The sequence below is a fragment of the Bufo bufo genome, chromosome 1 (assembly GCF_905171765.1).
Source record: "Bufo bufo chromosome 1, aBufBuf1.1, whole genome shotgun sequence".
Classification (NCBI taxonomy): Eukaryota; Metazoa; Chordata; class Amphibia; order Anura; family Bufonidae; genus Bufo; species Bufo bufo.
In genome coordinates, this window is record NC_053389.1 from 169,091,985 (window position 1) to 169,119,599 (window position 27,615).

Sequence of the window (27,615 nt, forward strand, 5' to 3'; positions counted from 1 at the left end):
CTGAATGGACCCTTATGGGCAAATTACAAAAGATTTCGGGGCATATTTACTAAAGTGTTTACACTTTTTTTTTTTGTCTGAAAAATGCTGCTTTAGGCCTCTTTCACATGGGCCTTGCGGGTTACGTGCGGGAAAAGATGCGGGTGTGTTGTGGGAAAATGCGCAATCTTTCCCCACGAGTGCAAAGCGTTTTAATGCGTTTTGGATGCGCGTGAGAAAAATGGCATGTTTGCTACACAGACCCGGACGTCTTCACAGAAGTTCAGGTTTGGGTTAGGTGTTGTGTAGATTTTATTATTTTCCCTAAAGTAAATTAGGGATGGAGGGGTTAAAAATAAAAATTTAACTCCCCTCCACTTTCTTTCTTCTTCGAGGACCTGGAAGGAAAATGATCCTTGGTGACGTCACTGCGCTCATCACATGGTCCATCACCATAGTGACGGACCATGTGATGAGCGCAGTGTCGTCACCAAAGGTCCTTTTCCTCCCAGGTCCCCAAAGAAGAAAGACGACAAGCCGGGCTGCGCGAACAAGTGGATGAGATAAGTTTAATTATCTTTTAACCCCTCCATCCCTATTTTACTATGCATTCTGTATTAAGAATGCTATTATTTTCCCTTATAACCATGTTATAAGAGAAAATAATAAGGATCGGATCCGCATCCCGATCGTCTCCTAGCAACCATGCGTGAAAATCACACCACATCCGTACTTGCTTGCGATTTTCATGCAGCCCCATTCACTTCTATGGGGCCTGCGTTGTGTGAAAATCACCGCTCATGTGCACAGCCCCATAGAAATGAATGGGTCCGGATTCAGTGTGGGTGCAATGCGTTCACCTCACGCATTGCACCCGCGCGGGAAAACTCGCTCATGTGAAAGGGGCCTTATACTTTTTTTTTAATTGCATTTAGCACTTAAACTGCACTTAGTTTGCCCATTTCAAATTTTCGAGACTAATTCAGAAGTTTCCTAACTTTTGCACATTTTTTCCGACCTATTTATGTAGGTGCACCTTTTAACTACAAATTCAGGTGCAAAAAAAAAACAGTTTAATTTCCACTCCAGGGCTAATGTTATTTTCGTCGTCAGTTTTCAGTGCTGAAATGGAACTTTTTTTTTTGCGCAAAAAGTGCCACTTTCCTGGAAACATGCGACTTTTCTCTGCAAAGATGCAACTTTTTTCATGTGCAAATAATTTAGACCAGTCTAAGTTAATATAAACCTGTGTAACTGAAGAACAACCACCAGAAGTCAGACTAAGAAATATACCCCTAATTCATCAACTGCTGTGCGACTTTTAATAAATACTCGGCAAAAGACAGACCGCCCAATTAAATATACCAGTCTAATTTTATTGCCAAAAACAGGCGAGCTTGATAAATTAGCTGATTCAGGTCACTCATTTCTGTCACCACCACCGTGTCCTCTATATGATTCGCGCAGTCTTACTATGCAATAAGTGACAGGGACAATGACAAGCAATCAGACACAAACCAGAGAAAAGACAAGTGACAGGTTCAGTAAATCCCCAGACTAAGGGTTCATGCACATGACCGTATGTATTTTGCAGTCCGCAAAAAATACGGATGATGTCAGTGTGCATTCCATATTTTGCAGAACGGAACAGCTGGCCCCTAATAGAACAGTACTATCCTTGTCCATAATGCGGACAATAATAGGACATGTTCTATTTTTTTTGCGGAATGGACATACGTAAATGGAATGCACACGGAGTAACTTACATTTTTTTGCGGACCCATTCAAATGAATAGTTCCGCATAAAAAACGGAATTGACACAGAAAGAAAATACGTTTGAGTGAATGAGCTCTTATGCTACCGAATTATAGGGCAGATGATCAGAAATGAACCTTCCTACCCAATAATCTGCCTGTGTAAAGGTGCTGCAGATCAATCCATTAATAAGAAAAACTCTTGTTCATCGGGTGAAATGATCTGAGATGTGGGCACCTCAATCATCGTTTCTGGTCTTAAACAATGGGGGTCATTTACTAAGACTGGCTTTTTATGCACTGCCCTAAGATTTGGTGCATATAGGGCAGCTGTGTGCCCAGAATTTATTATTTTTTTGCCAGCATTTACGTATAGAAGCAGGCGTAAATGTTAAGTAAATTTGACCGAATGTATGTGACGTCCCCCTCCACTTCGAGGTAGCAAACATGGTGCAAAAATGCCCGTGCAACAATATTTAAATCACCTTTAATGTTTAAAGGGGATTTGCAACTTTTTTTTTTTTCCCAGCAAAAAATGCCAAGGAGCATTTAGTAAATGACACCGAATTAACCTGTATGAGATTCCCATACATTCTCTGCATGACAATGCAGCGCTTCACCTCCACTAACGAGCAGGCAGTTGTTGGAAAGGAACGGCATCATTTTCTGGTTGTCGCGTGGTGTAAATGCACCTTAATAGCTCTCCATTATTACTAATTATAGTGACTATTTCTTGTAGGAAAAGCATCCGATTTGTTCGGAATCCACTTAGTGAATCAGCCGCCAGCACCTCGGGGTGTGTGGAATTCCATTACCTGATTGTCCGTAAGGTGCGCATACACATTAGTCTAAAGCTGATCAAAATGGACGATTTCAACCGAAACAAACGTTCGGCAGTTGAACGATTGTTATAGCCAACCTATGAAACGACCCTATCATTTGAAAAGAAGCCTGTCGTGTTTAATTTTTTTATCCAATAGTTGGATGAAAGATCTTTCTTTAAGACCTCATGCACACAACTGTAAATCCACAAGTCACGGAACCGCAAAACCTGGGTATCGGCTGTGTGCATCCTGCCTACTCCCTTCCGCAGGCCCGCACTATGCTACAAATGTCTATTCTTGTCCGCAAAACAGACACGAACAGGACATGTTGTATTTTTATGTGGAACGGACACATGGAGGCGGACAGAATTTAAATGAATGGGTCCGCAAAAAACGTGGATCAGACGTGGACCAAAAATATGGTCGTGTGCATGAGGACTTGAACATTCCCAGAAAGATCTTTTGTCCATCACCCATTTCATTGAATGTGTTTGGGCAGTTTGAACAACTAACGTCCAATATGCAGTAATAGTTGTATCTAATGTGTATGGCCAGCTTTACTCCGCTATCCCTTACATGGCGATTGCTTAGCCCATCCCTGTTCTTCTATTACTATATATTATGTCATGTTACATACATGCTCCCACACACTTAGGCCTCATGCACACGACCGGTCAGTTTTTTTGCGGTCCGCAAAAAACGGAAGCCGTCCGCGTGCCTTCCACAATTTGCAGAACGGACGCCCATTGTAGAAATGCCTATTGTTGTCCGCAAAACGGACAAGAATAGGACATGTTATATTTTTTTTTGCGGGGCCACGGAACGGAGCAACGGATGGGGTCCGCAAAAACTGCGGCTCGGATGTGGACCCGAACAACGGTCGTGTGCATGAGGCCTAAAATTTTGATTTTAGCCTCTTTCCATCACAACTGTAGCACTCCAAACCATTCATTGTAAGGTTTCTCAAGGGGTGGGTCTCTGTTATACTGAATAAAGTATTATAAAGAAATGGAGAAGGACATGTGTACAGGAAAAAACAACAGCAATGTAAAGAGCTCATCCAGTCTCTATATTTCAACTCATTATTATTTTCCAGATTTCTGCTTGTTGTCAGTGAATGGACACCGCTTTATTTATATCAGGGCATTAAAAGCCTATGCTGACATCTGCAGGATTATTACAAGGGGGAGCTCTTAATACATTGTACATGCACATGTCTAGGACTGGATTTTTCGCCTCTGCATATAAAGAAGTGATTCCATTCACCGACATCTAGAAAATTGTGGCTAATTGAAACTGAGAGCATCTGAAGAAAGTTGCAGAACTTTTCATTGTGCAATGATTTATATTTATTGAAGACTGGACTTTTTTTTTTTAGCCATTTAAATCAGCTGCTCATCGCCTGACCGGTCAATGACTGTATACATTGTCAATGCTCCGAGCTGACCTGGTGAGAGCTGGTAACACGAGTGTTGTCCCACTGGCTGAGCTCACAGCAATCCATCCCAACCAGTCCGTCGTGTACAAGAGCATAAAATAACACCCCCTAGCCTCGAGAAAGGTAGAAAACTAGATGGCAATTAAGCAGCAATGTTGCCTTGTGCCTGCTACTGAAGACGGCTGCCACCACCCTGGAAGATCTTACCATCCTGGCCAGAGTTCAGCAGATGCTCTCCGAGGTCGCAGCCGAATACACGTTCCCTCAGGATCCCTCGCTGCTTCAGCTTCTGCTTGCTGGGTCTGGACTTCATGAAGGTCCTGAGGAATGTGATGAGCTTGCCGTGTTTCCGGGACACTGCACAGAACGTATGAAATCCACTTTAGTTAAAAAATAAGTGCAATTGTCCTGCACTGTTACAGACACAGACATTGTGCAGATGAATGGACAACAACCCCATTATGGATCAGTTTATGAAGAGTCAATGTTTCCAGAGTCGAGGACCCTGCGTCTCGCATTATTGGGCTGAATCAGGGATATCTCTGATGGCCGCACACTGCACATGGAGGAGGACAACCCGCCATTCAGAGCTTTCCAAATTCATTCATTACCCAAATCAGCCAGTGTACACAATGCACAGAGAGCAGGAGGCAACCCAGAGCAAGTCACTACCAATTACTATAATGAAGAGCCCGAGAGAACAAGCTCATTATCCCAGAAAGGTCAGTGCAGCGTCACACGGACAGGAGCCCAGCGAGGGAGGAATCACTGTATCCACAAATTAACAGACAAGTGGTGGGGGGAGACATCGAAGGGTTAAATCATTCAGGCCAACCGGCAACTCTCGCATCTGATCTCACATTTGTGTACTACTCCGCTTCTGTTAACATGTATGGGGTTTTATTTTTTTGAATGTTTTAATATCATTCCTACCCGGTATGGCAGAATAAACTATATAATGAAGAGCGATGGTTCCTATGCTTCCTAAGCTGGAGCTCTGCAGCGGTTTTACGGTACATTTACACTGAGGGGGTCATTTATCATGCTGAACTACGCCTATATTAGGTGTATTTCAGGCGCAGACAGCAGCGCAGAGAGCGGTTAGTGGCGCTGCTTTCTGCGACTTCGCCCTGCTCACGCCAGGTCCAAAATTGTGGTCAGGGAAGGGGGTAGGCCCGTCTTATTCATTATTTTCTATGCCCGTTTCAGGCGTACAAAATGGTCTAAATGAAAGACAGCTAGGGAGCGGTCTTACATTTAGAACTGGCGCTGGATGCGTAGAAGTTCTGGAGAAGCCAGCGTGTCTTCATAACTTTGGCGGATCCACCGCCGGCCTTAATAAATGTGCACCCGAGTCTTTTAGGATTCCGGGCCTAAAAACCACACCAAAACGCTTGCAAATCATCTCCACTGATTTCAATGGGAACACCAATTGTTAATTTACACTGCACGTCTTCTTTCATCTCATGGTTTTAAAAAACGATGCATGCAAAAAGAAGCAGAGTTCATTCTTAGGCTACATGCACACGAACGTTAGGGCTCTGTGCCTGTGCTGCGGACCGCAAACTGCGGTCCGCAATGCACGGGCACAGACTGTGGGGCAGCCGCATGCGGATCGCGGACCCATTCACTTGAATGAGGTCCGTGATTGGCATCCGACGGTCCCCACCGCTAAAAAGTAGTGCATGCGCTACTTTTTTGCGGTGTGGAGGCATGGCCAGAAACACCACGGAAGCACTACTGGGGGGGGGGGGGGGGGGGGAGGGGCACACGGTCGTGTGCATGTAGCCTTAGTAGGAATTCCGAGTCCACATCCAAACATCCCACTGAAGAGGGCAGGATCAAAAACCACATTAAAAACTGCATTAAAAAAGTGCTGGCATAAAAACCGCTCCTAAAACATGCGGAAACCTGAAGCGGTATCAGCACAGAAAAAACTCTGTATGGAAGCAGTCCCCTGCACTCAGCTCCTCGGCCTACGACTTATCTGTCTGTCCATCTCTGTGGGCTCTTTGTTTTCTGCAGAATGTGTAATTAGGCTTAATGCTGGGGAAGCTCTTGTCCTTGGTGCTTATGACCCAGGCGGACAATGACCACACGAGACAAGGTGGCAGCTTACAAAACACTACTTCCAGACTTTATGCAATTTATATGTGGAGGCAATAAATATGGAAAAAGAGTGCAGCTCTATGAGCGTTCCATGGTATATGTTACTGGGCAATAATAATTATGGGTGGGGTCCAAGCAAAAAAAAATAATGTTTTTGATGTGCCATAAAAATATCTGAATTCTGACAAATGTGGTGCAGGTAATGCTAGTTTCACATGAATTGTTCATACACAACATTATGACTGTGGAACAGGTTCTGTGAGAGCGTAGACGTCCCTCAAGTATCTATGCCAACAGCTGCCATGACTGAAGCTTGGCAGAAGCCTGCACGACTCTGTCTCCTTCCATTTCACTTCTGGAATCCTGCCCAGTGTCTGGAAAATGCAGAAACTCCCTCTCCGTACAATAATCTCATTTAGATCCAGGTGTGACAAGTCAGGAATCAGTGCTGTATCAACAGCTAGCACTCCGTTCGCCCCGCAACCGCAAATACACACAGCGGCTTTAATGAAAGTGAAATACAAGAATAAATCTAGAATGGAAAGAACCAAGGTCAGGGACATCATTGCTCCCTGGGATGGAAGCTGCACTGTACATGCTGGGAAAGAGGAGTAATGTATTCACCTGCCCAGCTTCAGCCCAGGCACCAGAAGGGACACCAACAGTTTCGGAGGCATTTAGCTGGAGATCTGCACAACACATGGTCAGATCATAAGGCTCAGGATGGTCCCTCCCTCCAAGACTTGCATTTTTACCAGGTATTATGTCCTGGTGCCTGAATAAGAACCAGGATTGTCATCTGTATCCGAGTGGATCCTTAGGATCCTGAAGACAGAAACTTTACATGAAAGGCACTATTTGTATATGCAATTTCAGCTCCAGTGACCACCCCTCGCCTTAACTGCTCTACCCCCTCCTTCGTTCAGCTATATGAGCTGCAGCATAGTTTCCACTAGCATGGAAACAAGAGAAAGAAGCAAAAGGTTCCCAGACACACCAGTCTTACCTGGTCCTTTGTGAGCAGAGTCCCACAGGTAAATCAGCCTCGTCTACAGCACAGACATAAACCATTGGCTTTCCTTCTCCAGGCCTGTGAATGACTGAGGGGCTCTCTCATGGGCTCATGTATGTTCTTCTGGACCCTGCCCAGACTTCTGCACACTAGTCCCCTATTACAGCCCCGCGTCTCGTCCTGGCCCTGACTGCTGATCACTTGCACAGCATTTCCCTGCTTCTCCTCTCGGCTGCACTCAGCTCAGGTAATTGCTCCTCCTCAGCCCTCGCTCTCGTCACACCTCCGTTTCGGGCTCCTGCCTTTCTTTACTGTCTTTTCTACCAGGTGCAACGTCTGGAACCACCCCCACCCCTCTGCTGTCTGGCACTGTCCTCCCGGCATACCCCACCCCCTCCCCACTGCATGGCAATAACACAGAGGACCACTGTATCATCACTGAGACTAGGACTGCATATTAATCTGCAAGTCTTATGGAGTGAGGACAGAGCATCAGATGTGTCTCCTGTGTATTGTCCTGCTCAAAAAGCACAAAATGCCTGACATTCCTACTGCCCGTCCATACAATGTCTAGGCTCATATTAACCATACAATTCTCCTGTGCATAGAAAGCCTGGGGCAGCTATAAAGGCCCCCTTGAAGGGGTTGTCCAGGATTTTGATACTCATGACAGGCCATTAACATCAGACCAGCAGGGGTCCTACACTCTACACCACTGTTGATCATTTGTTTCCTTATAGCTCCAGCGCTGGAATTACACAGCTCCATTCATGGTTTAATGGACGGAGCTGGTAACTGCAGGGCTACTGTGACCAAAGTGAATGGGAGCAGTGCTGCAGTTACCAGCTCCAAACATTTTTATGCCGGTTTCTGGCATAAAAATGTTGCATAAGCCCCTTTTTGCAACTTTTTGAACACTCACGCGACAATATTTCCAGAGGCGCTTTTGCGCTGTGTTGGACACCTCGAAGTGTTGAGGGTGTGTGGGGGGGGGGGGGGCAGGACTTCAGCTCCAATAAATTTACCAACATTTACGCCTTGAAACGGGAGTAAATGTTGACGAAAAAAATTACTCTAGCCAGAGGCTGGTCTAGTTTTCCCGCTAGGCGCACGGACTGCTGATGGTGCAAATTAGGCACATCTTCCACCAGCAAAGCTAGCCCAAAAGGGGAAATAAATTAAAATGAGCCACAATGAGTGCAGCAGTGCACTTCCAGCATCAGAGCTTCAAAGAAATAGCTGATCGGTGGAGGTGTTGGACCCCCGCTCATCTGATATTGATGGCCTACCCAGAGACAGTCACTATCAAAATTCTAGACAATGGGGGTCATTTACGAATAGTTATATGCCTCTTTTTGGCCTTAGGGTATTTTCCCACTTGTGGCAGAGGATTCCGGCAGGCAGTTCCGGATGCGGATCAGTCTGACAAATGCATTGAAATACCGAAAAAATGAATCCGGTATTAACTTTATTTGCATTTTTAAAGGCATACAATGTGGCGAAAAATGAGACCAGCTGATTTTCTGGCAGGCGTAAGGATGACCAAAAGTTGCGGCTAATTTATGAAGAGACGCCCCGTCATAAATTACGCACATCTTGTGTGTGTAACTTTTGATAATTTTTTTATTCAATTTTTTGGGGAAATAATGCAATGAAAAAAAACACACAAAATCTGCCACATTGATTTTTTTGCATTACGCCGTTCAACATATGGGATAAATATTTTTACATTTTAATAGTACAGGCATTTCTGGTGATTTTTTTCTTAGTTGTAATATGGGAAAAAGGGGGTGATTTTATATTTTTAATATGGGGATAAGGGGAGTGATTTGAATTTTTATATTTTTCTAATAACTTTTCTTTACACTAATTTGAAGTCCCCATGGGGGACTTGAATATGTGGTTGATTTACTATGTTCCTATAGAGCCTGACAGATGCCATGGTCGCAATTGACCATGGCATCTGAAGGGTTCAAATGTCCGTGATCGGCGTCATCGCCGATCATACACATTGCCTCCGGATGTCTGCTGTGAAAAACAGAAAACCCTGGCAGCTATGGCACCTGCTCTTCTTTAAAGTCCCAACTTCCGCTGTATATGTACAGCAGAGGTTGGGAAGGAGTATGGGGGTTAATCAGTCGACAGCTGTGATTCCCAACTCTTTTATGCACGATCAGCACAGCTAAGCATGTAGGTTTTCAATGCGGAGAGAGGAGCCACTGCCAGATGCTTCTAGCCCATCTACCCTCCCCAGGCACCTCTGGTTGTGGCTTATGTCCCAGGAAAAGGAAAAAGACCAGGCTTTGAAATTCAACACAACCTACCCTCTTCCTCCCCAACATTATCTGTCGATGAAGAGTCAATTGCTCTCCATACACATAAGATTGTGGGACATCCATGCTGAAAATGGTGGATTTAGTTGTATATTAGGGCCTTCAGACTGTCAGTCTTCTGTCAGGGTCTCATTGTTTTTGATGTTTGTTTCCATCATTTGTCATGCAGACCTTTAATCCCTGCTTGTACAGCTTTGTGTGATAGCAATAAAGGCTATCCCTATAATTATATGTCCCAGTGTTATTTATAACATCCAGTTGAGCACTCTGTACTGAGAGCTCAGTGGTAGGGCATGATTCTGAACCAGTATGATTAATATATATATATATATATATATATATATATATATATATACACACACACTACTCAAAAAAAAAGGGAACACTTAAACAACACAATGTAACTCCAAGTCAATCACACTTCTGTGAAATCAAACTGTCCACTTAGGAAGCAACACTGAGTGACAATCAATTTCACATGCTGTTGTGCAAATGGGAAAGACAACAGGTGGAAATTATAGGCAATTAGCAAGACACCCCCAATAAAGGAGTGGCTCTGCAGGTGGAGACCACAGACAATTTCTCAGTTCCTATGCTTCCTGGCTGATGTTTTGGTCACTTTTGAATGCTGGCGGTGCTTTCACTCTAGTGGTAGCAAGAGACAGAGTCTACAACCCACACAAGTGGCTCAGGTAGTGCAGCTTATCCAGGATGGCACATCAATGCGAGCTGTGGCAAGGTTTGCTGTGTCTGTCAGCGTAGTGTCCAGAGCATGGAGGCGCTACCAGGAGACAGGCCAGTACATCAGGAGACGTGGAGGAGGGCAACAACCCAGCAGCAGGACCGCTACCTCCGCCTTTGGGCAAGGAGGAACAGGAGGAGCACTGCCAGAGCCCTGCAAAATGACCTCCAGCAGGCCACAAATGTGCATGTGTCTGCTTAAACGGTCAGAAACAGACTCCATGAGGGTGATATGAGGGACCGACGTCCACAGGTGGGGGTTGTGCTTACAGACCAACACCGTGCAGGACGTTTGGCATTTCCAGAGAACACCAAGATTGGCAAATTCACCACTGGCGCCCTGTGCTCTTCACAGATGAAAGCAGGTTCACACTGAGCACATGTGACAGACGTGACAGAGTCTTGAGACGCCGTGCAGAACGTTCTGCTGCCTGCAACATCCTCCAGCATGACCGGTTTGGCATTGGGTCAGTAATGGTGTGGGGTGGCATTTCTTTGGAGGGCCGCACAGCCCTCCATGTGCTCGCCAGAGGTAGCCTGACTGCCATTAGGTACCGAGATGAGATCCTCAGACCCCTTGTGAGACCATATGCTGGTGCGGTTGGCCCTGGGTTCCTCCTAATGCAAGACAATGCTAGACCTCATGTGGCTGGAGTGTGTCAGCAGTTCCTGCAAGACGAAGGCATTGATGCTATGGACTGGCCTGCCCGTTCCCCAGACCCGAATCCAATTGAGCACATCTGGGACATCATGTCTCGTCCTATCCACCAACTGTGGTTGCACCACAGACTGTCCAGAAGTTGGCAGATGCTTTAGTCCAGGTCTGGGAGGAGATCCCTCAGGAGACCGTCCGCCACCTCATCAGGAGCATGCACAGGCATTGTAGGGAGGTCATACAGGCACGTGGAGGCCACACATACTACTGAGCCTCATTTTGACTTGTTTTAAGGACCTTACATCAAAGTTGGATCAGCCTGTAGTGTGTTTTTCCACTTTAATTTTGAGGGTGACTCCAAATCCAGACCTCCATGGGTTGAAAAATTTGATTTCCATGTTTTAATTTTTGTGTGATTTTGTTGTCAGCACATTCAACTATGTAAAGAACAAAGTATTTCAGAAGAATATTTAATTAATTCAGATCTAGGATGTGTTATTTTTGTGTTCCCTTTATTTTTTTTGAGCCGTGTATATATATATTTTTGAAACCAAACAGATGAGAAGGAATGCAGCCTAGTAATTACTAGAACCAGTGACGGATGTGAGACTCATGTGACCTCATTTCACGGATAATTTGTCCACCCTTCCCCCATGGATGATATCTGAGCCCATTGTCACAGACAGGAGCCCTGCTCTATGACACAGTGTAGATGCACAATAAGCCCCACGCAGCGTTGCATTTTCTTATTTCATACATTATATAATCAAGAGATCTCCAGACCGGAAGACACACATAGGCGACAAACACCTTCATCATCATGCTGGCCATGTGGAGGGACACAGCCCCCATACACGTAGCAGGGGCTGGGGCTCTCCTGTCCTGTTAGTAGAAAGTTCCAGATCTAGACTACATTGGTGTTAGAAACTCAGCGCCTGTCCAGAGTCCTGCGGGGAATATGTCGCTCTAGTTCTACAAATGTATTATTCATTAAATCTCACCTAGGCTGGGGACATACAGACCCCCTCCGCACTGACAACAGGAGCATCACATCATCACTTATATGTGAGATATCATTAGCTACATTCTATTGGGGTCATTTTACTAACAGGTTATGCCAGTTTGTGGCGTAACAAAGTCGTAACACTTTTATGCCATTCTTGCCACTTGGGAGTGGTGGTGGCGTGAAGAGGGTGGGTGCTCTGGGACATCGGCCCCAACAAATTTACTAACATGTATGCCTAGAAACAGTTGTAAATGTTTGTGAAAAAACTACTCCACTCAGGGAGCGGAGCAGATTTCCACTCCAGGCTCACGGACTGCCATAGATGCGCCGCATGCCTCGTCATACATTAGGCGCATCCTCCAGCAGAGCAGGGAGGAATCAAAGACTGACCTAAAACACTGGTCTTTGTAAATGAACCCCTATGACCACTAGACAATAGAGTAGACTGCTGGGTGTAACGAGTCGTTGGCTTGGACATCGTTTCTAGCACTAGAGGAATACCCCCTGCCAGGACTCTCAGGCACAGGAGCTGGTTGCAGAGATACAAGAACATACATGGATGCGATACCTGAACTGAGCTTGTAGGGGCTGGGTAACTCAGAAAGGCATGCTGGCCCTTGCCTTACACTATCCATCTCCAAATCTGCGATTGTGTGGGGAAGTGAGAGGGAAGACACATCAGATTATGAAGGACAATGAATATGAAGAAAAGCTGAGAAACAGTGGGGGTAAGAAAGTGAGTGCAGGTCAGCCTGGCGTGGTGTGACCCCCCGGTGAGACTAGACCTCAGCAGCGCAGGAGTGTGATCGGATAATTTGTACTGCACATATGTAAGTGACGTGTATATTCACTGCTGCAGAATGTGAACAATAATGGTATGTGTACAACGCTGCTGAGTAATAGCACTACTGCAGCTGGCGGTGTCTATACGGGTGAGCAGTAAGAGAACCTGCAATAGGACATGTGAAGAGCCATGTTACAATCTAGAAGGCCAGGTTAGGCTGCAGTCTACAATGTAGCCCTGGTCTTAAATCCTACGTTCTGGGTTTATGTCCCCAATACATGTGCAGCCTGCAGCAGACCTTACCCTGTATTCTGTAGCACATGCATTATAGAGAGAAAGGAAAAGGGAGAGAGAGAGAGAGAGAGTAAAGACATGGAACCGTACAGGGGGGGAAGTAGCTCCAGGACGCCGGCCTCATTCCGTGTGCAGGGGAGACTGGAGGGAACAGATCACAACAAAAGGATTAAAAAGCAAACAAGCAAAGCAGAACTTTAACCTTTTCTCCTCTGAACCAGATCATTTACGGATGTTAAATGCAAAAAGCAAGGAACAAGCACCCAGAGAAAGACTGCTGAACACACAACATAGAAGGACGGACAACACTACTAAACGAGAACAACAGAAACGGGTCTGGAGCGCAACCGGCCCGCTGCTCAGTGTTAGTACAATGAGGCGCCAGACAAGACGACGAGAGACTGGATGAGAACACGACACACTGCAGGGCCCTGCATAAACTACAGCTGAGATCGGTGTCTGCGCAAATGAACTGCCCGCCTCACATTAATGGCACCCAGAAATGGATCATTCTGTGTGAAGGTAAACCCGTTCCAGGAATAGCCATCACACAGAACGCTGCTTATGAGGCAGTCATGGATAGTCTGCTGCTCAGCAGATTCATATTCTACTATAGATCAGTCCGATGCATTGGTGGCCATGAGACGCTCTTCTCCACGTCTCTATTAGCTTCCTTATATCCGTCTACTTCTGCTTTTCCTCTACATACTTGGACACTTCCCTTAGGGCCCCTTTACATATATATGGAAATCCAGTTCAGTTCTCCTCCAGCATGAAGCAGAAAACGCCGGAGGGAACTGAAACTAGAACTGATCCCATAGTTTTCTATCAGATTGTTCACATACATCACTTAGGACGCCATGTGTCAAATAGTGCTGGACAGAAAAACGCTGCATATTCCGTTTTTCTGTCCGGTGCCATCAGTCTATACTCACTAAAATAACTGGCCGGGCACAACTGATATATGTGAAGCGGGAATTAGCCCTAAGAAATTCAGCAGCTTTATTTCTCGCTCAGTGAAAAGGTAATCTTATCTGGCAAACAAGCTTTCTGAATGAAGCAGTCAGTGGGAGTCGTTTACACGTAGCGCTACTTCAGTTTTTGGTGCAAAAAAGGTTTTTACGCTGTCCTCATCACTGGAGAGTGGCGGTGGCCAGACCAGGGCCTAAATCGGCCCTGGCATATTCAAAGACATTTACACCATTTCCAGGCGTAAAAGTTGTCGAAAAACAACTCCACTCAAGGAGTCGGACCCCGACCAATCTGATATTGATGACCTATCCTGACGATAGGTCATCAATAGTAAAAAGCAGACAACCCCTTTAATATCCGATTGTGGGGGTACACTCTTGGCATTCCTGCTATCAGCTGTCTGAAGGGGCTGCAGCACTCATGCGGTCTGTCTACACGCATGTTGTCTACCTAGTCATCACTTAAGCTGAAATATCCTATATTATACTCCTGGGGAAAGGACAGCAATATTCTGAACCCCATTAGTTACTGCATATTCTACATCATTTTTTTTTTACTTTTCAATGTTAATTCCTTGCCGAAGACCATTAGAGTATGTTCACACATGGCAGAAGTCTGCTGCATAAGCAGCCCTGTTCAGATGTATGGAACTGATTTTTAGATGCAGAAGTTTCTGCAAAAACTTTGCCATGTGTGAATATACCCTTCACAGACGAAAAATCCTGCCAGACCTAATCCTGCTCACAAACATGTCCATTTTAACCGGCTAATACCCAGACAAGTTTAAAGGGCATCTGTCAGCAGATCTGTACCTATGAAACTGGCTGACCTGTTGTATGTGCGCTTGGCAGCTGACGACATCTGTGTCGGTCCCATGTTCCTACGTGCCCGTATTGCTGAGAAAAATTATGTTTTAATATATGCAGATGAGCCTCTAGGAGCAATGGGGGCGTTGCCGTTACACCTAGAGGCTCTTTTGTCTCTGTTGCGTTCCTCTGAACTTTGATTGACGGGCCAGGCATGATGAGGATTTCACTGCCTTTCACTAGATTAAGAATCGTGTGTAATAAATGTCCCCCTAATATTAGAAAGTTGCAGGACTTTCCTAGTGCAATGATTAGGCAGCATTTAAAGGTGATAAAATAAGCGGCAGCTATACAATGTTTCCTGGTTCTATAAGCTTTTTATGATGTACAATATACCAAAATCTATTACCCATCGGGTCTCTACACCATGGGCAAACTCTGCACAATAATTTGGACCAGCATCTTCTTTATGACAGGGACCTGGACTTCCCATCTGTAACAACTTTCCTACAGACACTCGGCCTGGATGTAGGACACACCGCAAGATGATGTTTGTGATCTGTTAGGACTATAAACCTGTAAGGACACACAACATCACACAACGCCACAAACATACATGACTTGCGGTGGCAGCTCTGCTACATCTTGACACTTAATAGTATAGGGCACCAATCAGCTAAAGACAGGACAACGAGGGACATGTTATAGAATAGGGACATAGGTGTTAATTCAGAAAACACATTTACAACAGATCAGTCACTCACCTGGTTTGGGGACAGGGTTGGTCATTGACTGGGGAACCTTGTCATTGATCAATTCTACACATTCACTGGGGAAGAAGCCAACCTGTGGAAGAAGCATCATGTAAGTTCTCATGTCCACACCCCAGAAGCTTTTGTGCTGTATTCTCATAACAGCACCCGTCTCTGTAGTCATCTGAACAAACTTCTTCCACCAGGTCCACCACTACATAACTGAAGGTACGTTTAGACGGGACAATTTAGCAGGCAATTCACAATCGCCTGCTCGTCAGTGAAGGAGACTGCTGCATTTACATGCAGTGATCTCCTCTACGGTATGGGGAGGAGCGATCACTAAGATCATCGCTCTTCTCCATACTTGTTGTTTGCTGACCGTAGAGCGTATTTACACAGCACGATCTGCTGCCGGCAAACGACGATCTAGGTGTCTACACAAATGATTCAATCACCCGATGAACGCACGTTTCACTCGTTCATTGGCTAATCAGCGTCACCTCTAGGTCTACACGACAACATTTGTCACGCATTAATTTTTATAATGATAGTCTATGGTGTCGCACTGCAACATGCTGCGACAGTCGCAAAAAATCAATTCGAGATTAATTTCTCCGCAACTGTCGTGTCACAATCGCAGCATGTCGCAGTGCAACACCATAGACTATCATTATGTAAATTGCGTGACGGATAGGGCGCAACTACACTGCAACATTTGTCGCGCGACAAATGTTGCAGTGTAGTTGTGCCCTATGTCGTCGTGTAGACCTAGCCTTACACCGCCAGATAAATCACTAACGAGTGTTCCTATGAACATGGTGGACTCCACCAGAAGAATGGGGAGTGCAGCTCTGGAGTAGAATACAACTCAAGACCAGAAAAGGATAAGTACTGAAATCGACTAAGTTACTGAGAGCACACTGCTTAATAAATTTGCTGCATCTTCTGCTGTCCATGCATCTGAACTGAAATTTACTCTGGCCAGGTGCTGTAGTAGATTTCCAATGTAATGTGCATCAGTTTACTAGTACACATGTTGTTTAGAGAAGTCAGGCAGTGAAGGTCACGCCCATCTCCTCCCTTCCATGACTTGCCCTTTTTTGGAAAAGAGGTATGGGCATTGGGAAAAAAACAAACTAAAAAGTTGCAAACTTTGTCGCGAGCCAGCACTTGTGACAAAAATGGGTGACTGTTTTATGCCCAAAAAAACTAACTGTTTTAGAGCCATAAATAAGTTACCCCAGTGACTTCACCAGTAGAATGAGGAGTGCAGCTCTGGATTATAATCGAGGACATAACTCAAGATCAAAACTCAGCATGCAGTTATGTCTAAGGCTAAGCTGCCATTTTTCAGCAGGATAATGCTCGCCCGCACACAACAACGGTTCCCAGGAATATATCCTCCAGATTGCAACTATTCCTTGGCCTGACCAGTTGCCAGATTTGTCGCCAATCAAGCATTTATGAGACGAGCTGGATCACCAGTTTCAGCAACCTACAAGAGTTAAGGATCTATTACCATACAGAACCTAAATGCCTCCATGCCTAACCGTATCCAGGCTAGAGGGGGCCTAACAGGGTCCTAGAGCTTCCTTTCTATTGTACAGTTTTCCCCAATCCTTTCGCTGTAATATCGTAATCAATTACATAAATCATTACATTCACACATAGAAAGTTTCATTTGATTGTTCAACACTCCTTATTCAACGCCTTCTTGGTCCATTAAGTGAATATGCCCATTGTGGTAAAAGTTTAAATACGGTTTTTCAGGTATGCAGGTGTATATCCCTGATGTAAAGCCCTGCAGAGGCTTAAAGGCATTGTGGACCAAGCCTCATTGATTGCTCTTGCAGGACTTTCTATTTGACCTGTAAAATGGAGATCAGACATGTTGAGATGTGAATGTTTCATCACCTGGAATCCATGTTTTCCCCTCCACCACGTGGTCAGTTCTTTTGGTGGCATATCAATAACAGATACAATGTCTCCAACCTGTAGAAAAGTGAAAAAATTAGAGCTACAAATGACATTCCACAGCACGTCCGCAATTGTGCTCCGCAATTGTGCGGAACGGGTGCGGACGAATTCATTCTCTATGGGGACGGAATCGATGCAGACAGCACACAGTGTGCTGTCCGCTTCCGCATTTCTGGAGTGTGGCGCCCATCTTCCCGTCCACGGTCCGGAAAAAAATAGAACATGTCCTATTCTTGTCCGCAATTGCGGACAAGAATAGGCATTTCTATGGAGTTGCCAGCCGGGTGTGTTGCGCATCCGCAATACACTACGGACGTGTGAGTGGACCCTTAGATGGTACAGATTTTCACCTGCGCCCCCAACCTAACTTGCCTCAAAGGACAGTTCATCAGCAGCTTGGGCGTTGTAGCGTTTGATGACATGAGCGGCAGCAATAGCAGGAACATTGATGGATGATTCTTCGTGCACAAGCAAGTGGTTCCCTTTATTATCGATCTAGTCAAGAGCAAGGAGAATGAAACCTCTATGTAGTTAGAAGAAAACTTTATGGAAACAAATCCTGGGGTCTGAGATATCTTACCTCCATCCACGTCAGGGCTGGTCCACAATTGATCTTATTTCCGGCAATGGCTGACAGGCGTGACAAGTAAGCCATCAGCATCTGTGTGACCAGCTGAGACAAGACACAAGATGATTAGATAACAAATCAACGGACATGGCGGCAGACTCCTCACAGGGGGTCGCTGCACTCATCAGTCCCCATATCACTGTTCGGCTCTCTCTTATGTAAATGTGACATGGACACTAAGCAGCTCCATTCAAATCAGCAGGGCTGGCCAGCGACACAGTCAGTGAAATGCAGCCATGCTTGCTTAGTGCGTGTGGCGTTTACTAACTGCACCTGCAGCGAGTGTGGGACACAAATAAAAGGAGACGCACCCGGTGACATTTAAACAAAAATAGGAATCTTCTACTGAAAAGGCCTAAATATAAAGCCAGGTTCTGATGAATGAACATGTTCTGCAGGTGAGCGCACCGCTAACAATCACTGCAACCGCTGCTTATATCCACCAACTACAACACTCATTGTTTCATCTTGGGAACAGACGGGTCACTATTAGTCTTTTGATCCAGCTCAATGCGGCCCCTTAATGGAATTCCAGCTGTAAAGTCAGGGCTGTGGAGTTGGATTCAAAGCTAGTTTTGGGTGTAGTCGCTAGAAATGGATTGATTTCAGTTTAAAAGAAATTATCTGTTATTAATATTACATAACTTACTTTTCACTCTCATTAAAAGAATTAGATAAATTTGACAGACAATGCAACAAGCTATTGCTTTGTATCCTGAAATAGTCAGAGATGTTGCCCTTCTGGTTTCTGCTTTGCTACCAACTAAAGCTAGAGTAGAAAGGTTGTCTGGTCTCAAAATAATTCGATTGGATTTGAGGTCATCCATGAAGGCGGATATGACTGAAGCAATACTTTTTCTTAAAGAGGACCTGTCCCTTCTCCTGACATGTCTATTTTAATAGCTTCATGCATTCCCCATGTACTAACCATTCTGGAGCATCTATTCTTATGGCTCTATGTTTTGCCATTCCTTTATTATTTCTACTAGAAGTTATGAAAGAATTGCTAGCAGTCTGCAGTAAGGGTACAGAGGGGTGGTAACCAGTTGGGGGTGTGTACCTGCACAGACTCACTCTATCCAATCAGTGCTGCCATTTTCAGACTGTGCAGAACACCCCCCAACTTGTTACCTCCCCTCTGTACCCTTACTGCAGACTGCTAGCAATTCATTCATGACTTCTAGCAGGAATAATACAGGAATGGCACAACATATAGCCATAAGAATAGATGCTTCAGAATTATTACATGGGGAATGCATGTAGCTATTAAAACAGGCATGTCAGGAGTGGTGAAAGGTCCTCTTTACGTGTTTTCCAGTTATTGAATGTGTAATGTATTGCATACAGTGGAGCTTGAAAGTTTGTGAACCTTTCAGAATGTTCTATATTTCTGCATGAATTTGACCTTAAATGCAAAAATCTGAATTTCATACAACTTGTGAGGTAGGATGTGGTGGCGTCATTGGTAAGAAACAAGGGGCATGGTTAGTGTCACATGATCTGCTGATTTCAGGACTCATCTCACCGCCCTAAGGCATTATGGGACAGCAGACACATGAGAAAACAGGAAGCTGAATTCAAGCATGGGGGATAAGAGAAAACCACAAATGTGAAAAAAAACTATCCAAGGAGGAATGGGAGCTAGAGTAATTGATGAAAAAGTAGTTTATGACACAAACCCTTTAAAGGGTTTCTATCATCAGAAATTCTGTTATGTAGCTGACTGACTTTAGCGATGTGCTATTGTCAGCAGTACATAAGTGTTCTTTATACTTTTGTCCCTGCCGCCGTTCTCCTAAAAAACACACTTTTAAAATATGCTAATGAGCCTCTATGCTATGAGGCCGTTGATTCAGCACCTAAAGGCTCGGTCTACTAACCCTTTATCCCGCCCAGGTCCTCCGTTTAGCCCACCCAGCTCCTTTTGAGTGACGTCCGAGTTAGCTGGATCGCTGAAGAAATCCTGCGCCTGCGCCGTCCACTTCTGTATTCGGCCAGGCGCAGTGAGTGAAGGACGTCTCCTGGTGCCGGCTTCCTCACTGTGCCTGTGCTGACTACGCCACAGTGAGGAAGCCGGCACCAGGAGCGCGTCCTTCACTCACTGCGCCTGGCCGAATACAGAAGTGGAGCTGGGCGGGCTAAACGGAGGACCTGGGCGGGATAAAGGGTTAGTAGACCGAGCCTCTAGGTGCTGAATCAACGCCCTCATAGCATAGAGGCTCATTAGCATATTTTAAAAGTGTGTTTTTTAGGAGAACGGCGGCAGGGACAAAAGTATAAAGAACACTTATGTACTGCTGACAATAGCACATCGCTAAAGTCAGTCAGCTACATAACAGAATTTCTGATGATAGAAACCCTTTAAGTTCTATCCAAGAGTAGCCTGATTATTTACATGATGAGAAAAAGCCTGTTATCATTTTACTACAGTAAATTTATTACTAATTAAGGATGAATTGATGAAATTGATAAAGGAGCCCGAGTCAGAACTTTGGCTTACCAACTGTACAGCTCTGTGTAAAGTATAGACTTCCAGTTTTTAAGGCCCTAGCCGCGGATGCCTACTCACCTCTGGACTATCTTTCACGGAGTCGGACCGGGGCAGCTCTGAGAGCTGAGAGAAACGGCGGTCATATATACATAGATGCAGGTGTTTGTCCAGCACCCGGAAATCTTCATAACTCCTTTTTACTATCCAGCTGCGGCCCTGCGGGAGAACAACATCATACATTGTGAATTTGTCTGAGACTTGAGATTTTGATGATGTCTGATCTGACTGGGAACAATAGCGGTTAAATACATGGTTGGTTTTGGCAGCAGGAGCCACTACCCACACTCCCAATCACCGGTATAAGACTGGTAATTGCTTTCCCATCTGGTCGGAGGGGTCTGCTGGGTGCATAGACCTTCTAGAAGGGCTGAGGTGATGTCATCATTCTTATTTTCAGAGTGCAGTCAAGTCTGCAGCTCCCAGGAGGTGTGAGCGAGCAAATCTCATTGTCCGTAACAGAATTAATAGGATCTTGGAGCTGAAACAATGTCAGAAATATCTGCACAGCTCAGCACAACTGACAGGCAGTGAATGTAGGAATCAGCAGGCTTACACCGACTGCATCATTAGGTCCTGAATGCGTCACATGTGGAGACAGCTGGGAAGATGTCCAATCTTCTCACCTCCAGTGAAGTGAATGACTTGTGCAGAAGGAAGGGGGAGAAGATGGATACCATTTTTCTTAGATGGTAAACAGACTTATCTGCTCTAGAAACTCCACTGACAGGAGTGAGAAGTAAAGTAAATCATGAACTGCGCACCCAGCGATCATGGCATCTCTATATACTGCCAGACACGGCTCAGGTGCCTATACCTCAGCCGCCCTCCTACGTACTCTGCTGCCTGAATGACATGGACGTTATGTGCGATTATGTCACCGCGTGGAAGATAGATTTAAAGCACGTAGTATAACGGCACAAACCAAACAACGAGTCTGGGGAAACGTCATACTGTATACCGCAAGTCTGTGGGGCAAAGTTATGGCAGTACTTCATGATCAACTGCCACATACATGCCAAATATTGTAATTCACTGTATTTTCTTGTCCATGGTTTTCCTCTCATTTCTCATTATACAGAATGAACGTCACCTCTAAAATTACCTAGCATGCCGCTGATCTGCTTACACTGTTTCCAAAGGAATAAGTGGCGGGAGAAGGGGAGAATGAAGGGCGCTGTGGCTTTCCAGACAGTTAGGTTTTTGACTGGAAGCCAAAGAAGACATTAGGAGATTGGAGAAGTCGTGTTAGGTAAATTGAAGATGGGTCACCTCATGTTATATGCTCCAGCATCACTGGAGAGGTATTGATCTCTTCTTTGAATAGGCCAGACAATGAAGTCATGCAGATAAAAGCCTAAAACAACAGCCTGGACCACTAACCCTGCAGTGGTGGTGAATACCCCCCCCATTCTGTGCCTGTCCAGACACATTGGGAGTTGCAGTTTCACCTTAAGTTAAAGGAAATGTGTCACCAAAAATGGCACTGCCAGTAAAAACCAAATGGCAGCATATATCCTTTTTTTCTAATTAGTTTTTTTTCTATTTCCCGAACATGAAATCTTGCCTGAGCTGTTCTTTTAGCATTTACAAAGCATTTAGAAAATTTATTTACGGCAGTTCCATGGTCCATAGACACAATGGTCTGGAGCTGACCCTATTGACTTTCTAGGCATGCCCTGTGCAGAGGTCATTGCACAAGGAAAGAATAGATAAGCTTTAACAATCACCTATTGTGAATGGAGGATCCTGTCTTATCTATACACAGAGGTGATATCATTATAGGCAGGATTGGAATGACAAATAAGCAGATAACTGCAATAAAGTGATCCATACAGACCAAGAAGTGATGCCGATTATTAGGCTTAGTGGCCAGTGCGAAAACTGCAGGATTTTATGGTTTTTGTTTAAATATAGATATTGACATGGAAAAAGAAAAATTACATAAAATATTTTTTTTAAATAAGTTAAATATAAAACATAATTTAAAAAATGCTCACTTTCATGACACATTCCCATTAAGAGCTATAGGTTGCAGACTACTTCTTTATATACTTTCACACTAGAGTTTTTGCTGGATCCAGCAGGGTTCAGCAAAAACGCTTCCATTACTGATAATACAACCATCTGCATCCGTTACGAATAGATCTGGTTGTATTATCTTTAACATTGCCAAGACGGATCCGTCATGAACTCCAGTGAAAGTCAATGGGGGACGGATCAGTTTTCTATCGCATCAGAGAAAACGGTTCCGTCCCCATTGACTTGCATTGTGGGTCATGCCAAATCCGTTTTGCTCTGCATCCAAGGACGGAAAGCAAACCGCAGCATGCTGCGGTTTGCTCTCCGGTATGAGAACGGAACAGAATGTATTTTGCAGCATTCCTTTCTGTTCAGTTACGTTTTGTCCCCATTGACAATGAATGGGGACAAAACGGAAGCGTTTTTTTCCGGTATTGAGACCCTATGACGGATCTCAATACTGGAGAATCATTGTTTAGTAATGTCCCCTGCAGAAAAAAAAAAAGTATGGGTTTGGAGCATTTTCCCCCGTTTAGGCCACTATTTTCAGGGAGTTTTTGTCTTTATGTGTATGGAATGTGCCACTTCATTGTGGTGGTAACATTATTTTGCACCTGGTGGCTTCTGTGTCACATGGTCTATTGTGTGTGCGGCTTCTGTGTCACATGGTCTGTTGTGGGTACGGCTCACAGCTTTATCCTACCTCACAGTGCATTGGTGATACCACTATGGAGGGATGTGAGAGTCTGGCTGTGAGTTGGTTTCTAGCACTGTTCAGACCCTGGTCACACACCACGGGCAGTCTAGTGGTAGGACCCCATGCGTGCTGAGACACTGTGACGTGGTGCATGAGGGGCTCCGATATATGTTCCTGACTGGAAGATATTGGCAAAGTTCTCAGCTTTTAACATCGGCCTGAGGAATTAGCTAGTATTGTCAGTTGTGTATCATTTTGGTGCATTTTTTGAATTGTGTATGTATATTTTTTCATCTGCACAATGTATCATTTTGTGTAAGATGTTCTTGTGGAGCATGCGGTCTGCCCCGGCATCCTCCATTGTACGCATTTTTTGCTGGAGATTTGCCGTTGTCTGCGGACCGCATGCGGAGGAATTTCTCACCCGGTTATAGACGCGCTACAGTGTCTGGGTTTGGAGCATTTTCACCCATTTAGGCCACTATTGTCAGTGAGTTTAATGTCCCCTGCAGACCTTAACAAATGAGCTATGACCTACAACAGTTCCCGCAAAGGAGCCACTAGACTAAAGGTGGACTTACGCTGCCCAATAATCGGGCAGATTATCGGGAACAAACAATCTGCCCGTCTAAATTAGTTTATTCATCGGGTGATCATGTTGTTCGTGCTGTCTAAACAGCGATCTTCTGCCTAGAAACAATAATTCTGTATGGGGACGAGTGATAGCAATCCCTCATCCTGTGATGGAGATCGCTGCATGTAAATATGCCGCCTCCTTCACTGAATGAGCAGCCGACTGTTGGGATGGAATGTTTCCTTCCAATCAGCTATAACATAGTGCAAAGTAAATCCACCTTTAATGTTGGCAGCTTATATAAGACAAATGGGGTCCTCTGCTACCTGTCAACCATTACCTGACATGCAACTTGTACCAGGAAGACCAGCTCCTTAGATTCACAGCCGTTTCTGCTTTGGTCACTTTGATCCTCTGTCAATGTGAGCTAAAAAGACAAGAATAATGATCACAATAAGATAGGGATAACAACACAGACGAACAGCAGATAAGAAGACTAAACCTGGGAATCTTGCCCTGTGAGCCAACACTCAAGTAGAGCTGAAACAATTACTCGAACTAATCGATTAACTCGACACAAGTGCACACTATGACCTAAAGCTGTGTGAGATCAGGACGACAGTGCAGCGCGTGAAGAAGAGGATGGAAGATCTCTGGCGTGTCGGCATCACCCTTACAGGAAAGGTAAGTATTTTAGTTCACTGGCGCTGTGGCTGGGAACTGATGGCTAGGAGGGGGAGTGGGGGAACTGATGGTAGTGAGGGCAGCTGGTGGCACTGCAGACGAGCTGATGGCATGGGGGTGCTGATGGCATTGAGGGAGGAGCTAGTGGGATTGGATGGGGAGCTAATGGCACTGGGAGGGGGAGCAACTGATGACATGGGGAAGCTGGTGGCACTGGAGGGGGAACTGGTGGCACTGCTGGAGGAACTAATTGCATTGGAGGGGGAAATGTGGGGGAGCGACTGATGGCACAAGGCTTGGGGAGCTGATGGCACAAGGCTTGGGGAGCTGATGGCACAAGGCTTGGGGAGCTGATGGCACAAGGCTTGGGGAGCTGATGGCACTGGGGCTGATGAGTTTTTATAGAAAACTATATTTTAATAAATTTTTCCTTATTAGAGTACTCGATTAATCGTTGGATTGAATCAGTAGAATACTCGATTACTAAAATTGATAGCTGCAGCCCTACTCTCCAGCTGATTCCTTCACATCCTGCAAATAATTTTTTCACATTTATATATATTTTTTAAACTAAATATGGGGGTTAGGCTACATGAAGAGCATAGACTTCATACTGATCACAATAAGGTGGCTCTTGTGGTAAGATGGACCCATATACATGACAATATTTTGATCATTATGGAGCATGTATCACAGGCCTATAGGAGTGACCAGCACCTCACATACAAGTTTATCATAGTAAGGCCTTATGCACACGGCCGTTGTTTTGGTCCGCATCAGAGCCGCCGTTTTGGCGGCTCGGATGCGGACCCATTCACTTCAACGGGGCCGCAAAAGATGCGGACAGCACTCAGTGTGCAGTCTGCATCCGTTGCTCCGTTCCATGGTCCACAAAAAAGAACATAACCGGTCCTATTCTTGTCCGCGCTTTGCGGACAAGAATAGGCAGTTATATTAAAGGCTGTCCGTGCCGTTCCGCAAATTGCAGAACGCACACGGACGCCATCAGTGTTTTGCAAAACACACAACGGTTGTGTGCATGTAGCCTAAAAGTCATGAGCCGATTCACATTTACCATTTGCACAAGCCTCCAAGGAGAACATGTCACATCTAGATTATAAATGCTTTAGTCTCTATTTATTTCTCGGTAAGACCATCACAGTGCTGTAGACTTGACATCCCTGCAATGCAGCAGTGGGCTCATCACATCCCCTACGCTCCATTAAACCCGATCCTGTGCTGCCTTCTAGACATCAAGTAGGTCAACCAACATGACACAAGTGATATGGACAGCCTGGACCCAGAGCACATTGCACAGAAAAGTCAATAGGCCCAGTGAGGATTGCTAGTGATCCCTAGTTAGCAGACCCATCCAGGGTAATGTCGGCTAAGAGAAGTGACAGAATGGTGGGAAAGTCTATGCAAGTAAAATGTTGTCTATGAGAGGTCATGGGGGATTGGACCCTGCTATGTAGAACACTGTACGGACCAGTGAAGAGCCACAACCATCTGGTATCTATAAATGTAGTCTGTACTGTACACAGTTTCTATTGCTATGTGGAGTAGTAACCATGGAAAGCCACACTCCATCATATCAAAGCTATTATTAACTTTCAAAAATGTCAATGTGTCCTTGTAATGCAAAAATAAACGTTAAATATAAAAGAGTCAATGAGATTTAATACTAACTGCTGTTCCTCGAAACTCCAATCATATGATGTCAAAGGTCCGCATACAGACAGATGTCAATACTGACCATGGACAGATTAGGCTACTTTCACACCTGCGTTTAGGTGCGGATCCGTCTGGTATCTGCACAGACGGATCCGCACCTATAATGCAAACGCTTGTATCCGTTCAGAACGGATCCGTTTGCATTACCATGAACAGAAAAAAAATATATAATAATAATAATTTTAAAAAAAAATTTTTGTTCATGATAATGCAAACGGATCCGTTTTGACTTACATTGAAATTCAATGCGAGGCGGATCCGTTTTCAATTGCACCATATTGTGTCAGTAAAAACGGATCCGTCCCCATTGACTTACATTGTAAGTCAGGACGGATCCGTTTGGCTCAGTTTCTTCAGACGTACATCAAAACGCTGCAAGCAGCGTTTTGGTGTCCACCTCCAGAGCGGAATGGAGGCTGAACGGAGGCAAACTGATGCATTCTGAACGGATCCTTATCCATTCAGAATGCATTGGGGCTGAACTGATCAGTTTTGGGCCGCTTGTGAGAGCCTTGAAATGGATCTCACAGGCGGACCCAGAAACGGCAGTGTGAAAGTAGCCTTATACCAGCAAAGAGTCACTGAGGAAAAAAATCACATCTTACATCAGCAGCACTGAGGTAAGACCATGACATCTAACAAGATCAGCAATGAGGTGACACCATCATATCTTACACGAGCAGCACTGAGGTAAGACAATCACATCTAACATGAGCAGCAATGAGGTGAGACCATCACATCTTACAGGAGCAGTACTGAGATAAGACCATCATGTCTAACATGAGCAGTACTGAGGTAAAACTATCAAATGTTACATGAGCAGCACCAAGTTAAGACCAACACATCTAAAATGAGCAGCACTGAGGTAAGACCATGACATCTAACATGAACAGTACTGAGGTAAGACCATCACATCTTACAGGAGCAGTACTGAGGTAAAACTCACATCTTAAGGCTCTTTCACACCAGCGGATGCCGTGTGTGGAATCCGCTACGTGAAAGACAGCCAAGCCCCGCAGAGACATGGAGCATTAACATGATTGATAATGCTCTGTGCCCTTATGTGATCTTTTTACTACAAAATCACGGTGACAACTTTATCTCACTGTGAATTTGTAGTAAAAAGGTCACAGAAAGGGACAGAGCATCATCAATCATGTTACTGCTCCATGTCTGCTGTCCAGAGCGGGGCTTGGCACTCTTTCACACAGCAGATTCCACGCACGGCATCCGCTTGTGTGAAAGACCCCCTACACGAGCAATACTGAGGTAAATGCATCACATCGAA

General features: G+C 44.9%; 1 protein-coding gene across 7 annotated transcripts in view; it reads right to left on the reverse strand.

Annotated features, from left to right (window-relative positions):
• ARHGAP32 (Rho GTPase activating protein 32) overlaps positions 1-27,615 on the reverse strand; it is a 241,496-nt gene that overhangs the window by 30,138 nt on the left and 183,743 nt on the right. For 6 of the 7 annotated variants that reach the window (XM_040431909.1, XM_040431900.1, XM_040431882.1 and 3 more), the window contains 7 exons: positions 24,250-24,336; positions 20,638-20,775; positions 18,021-18,113; positions 17,813-17,935; positions 17,378-17,455; positions 15,473-15,554; positions 4,204-4,353 (listed from right to left, as the gene is read on the reverse strand). In XM_040431909.1, the coding sequence (XP_040287843.1) occupies positions 4,204-4,353; positions 15,473-15,554; positions 17,378-17,455; positions 17,813-17,935; positions 18,021-18,113; positions 20,638-20,775; positions 24,250-24,336 (751 nt within the window). Of the gene's footprint in view, positions 1-4,203; positions 4,354-7,111; positions 7,405-15,472; positions 15,555-17,377; positions 17,456-17,812; positions 17,936-18,020; positions 18,114-20,637; positions 20,776-24,249; positions 24,337-27,615 lie in introns of those variants that run through there. The other variant, XM_040431926.1, reaches the window with a different exon arrangement.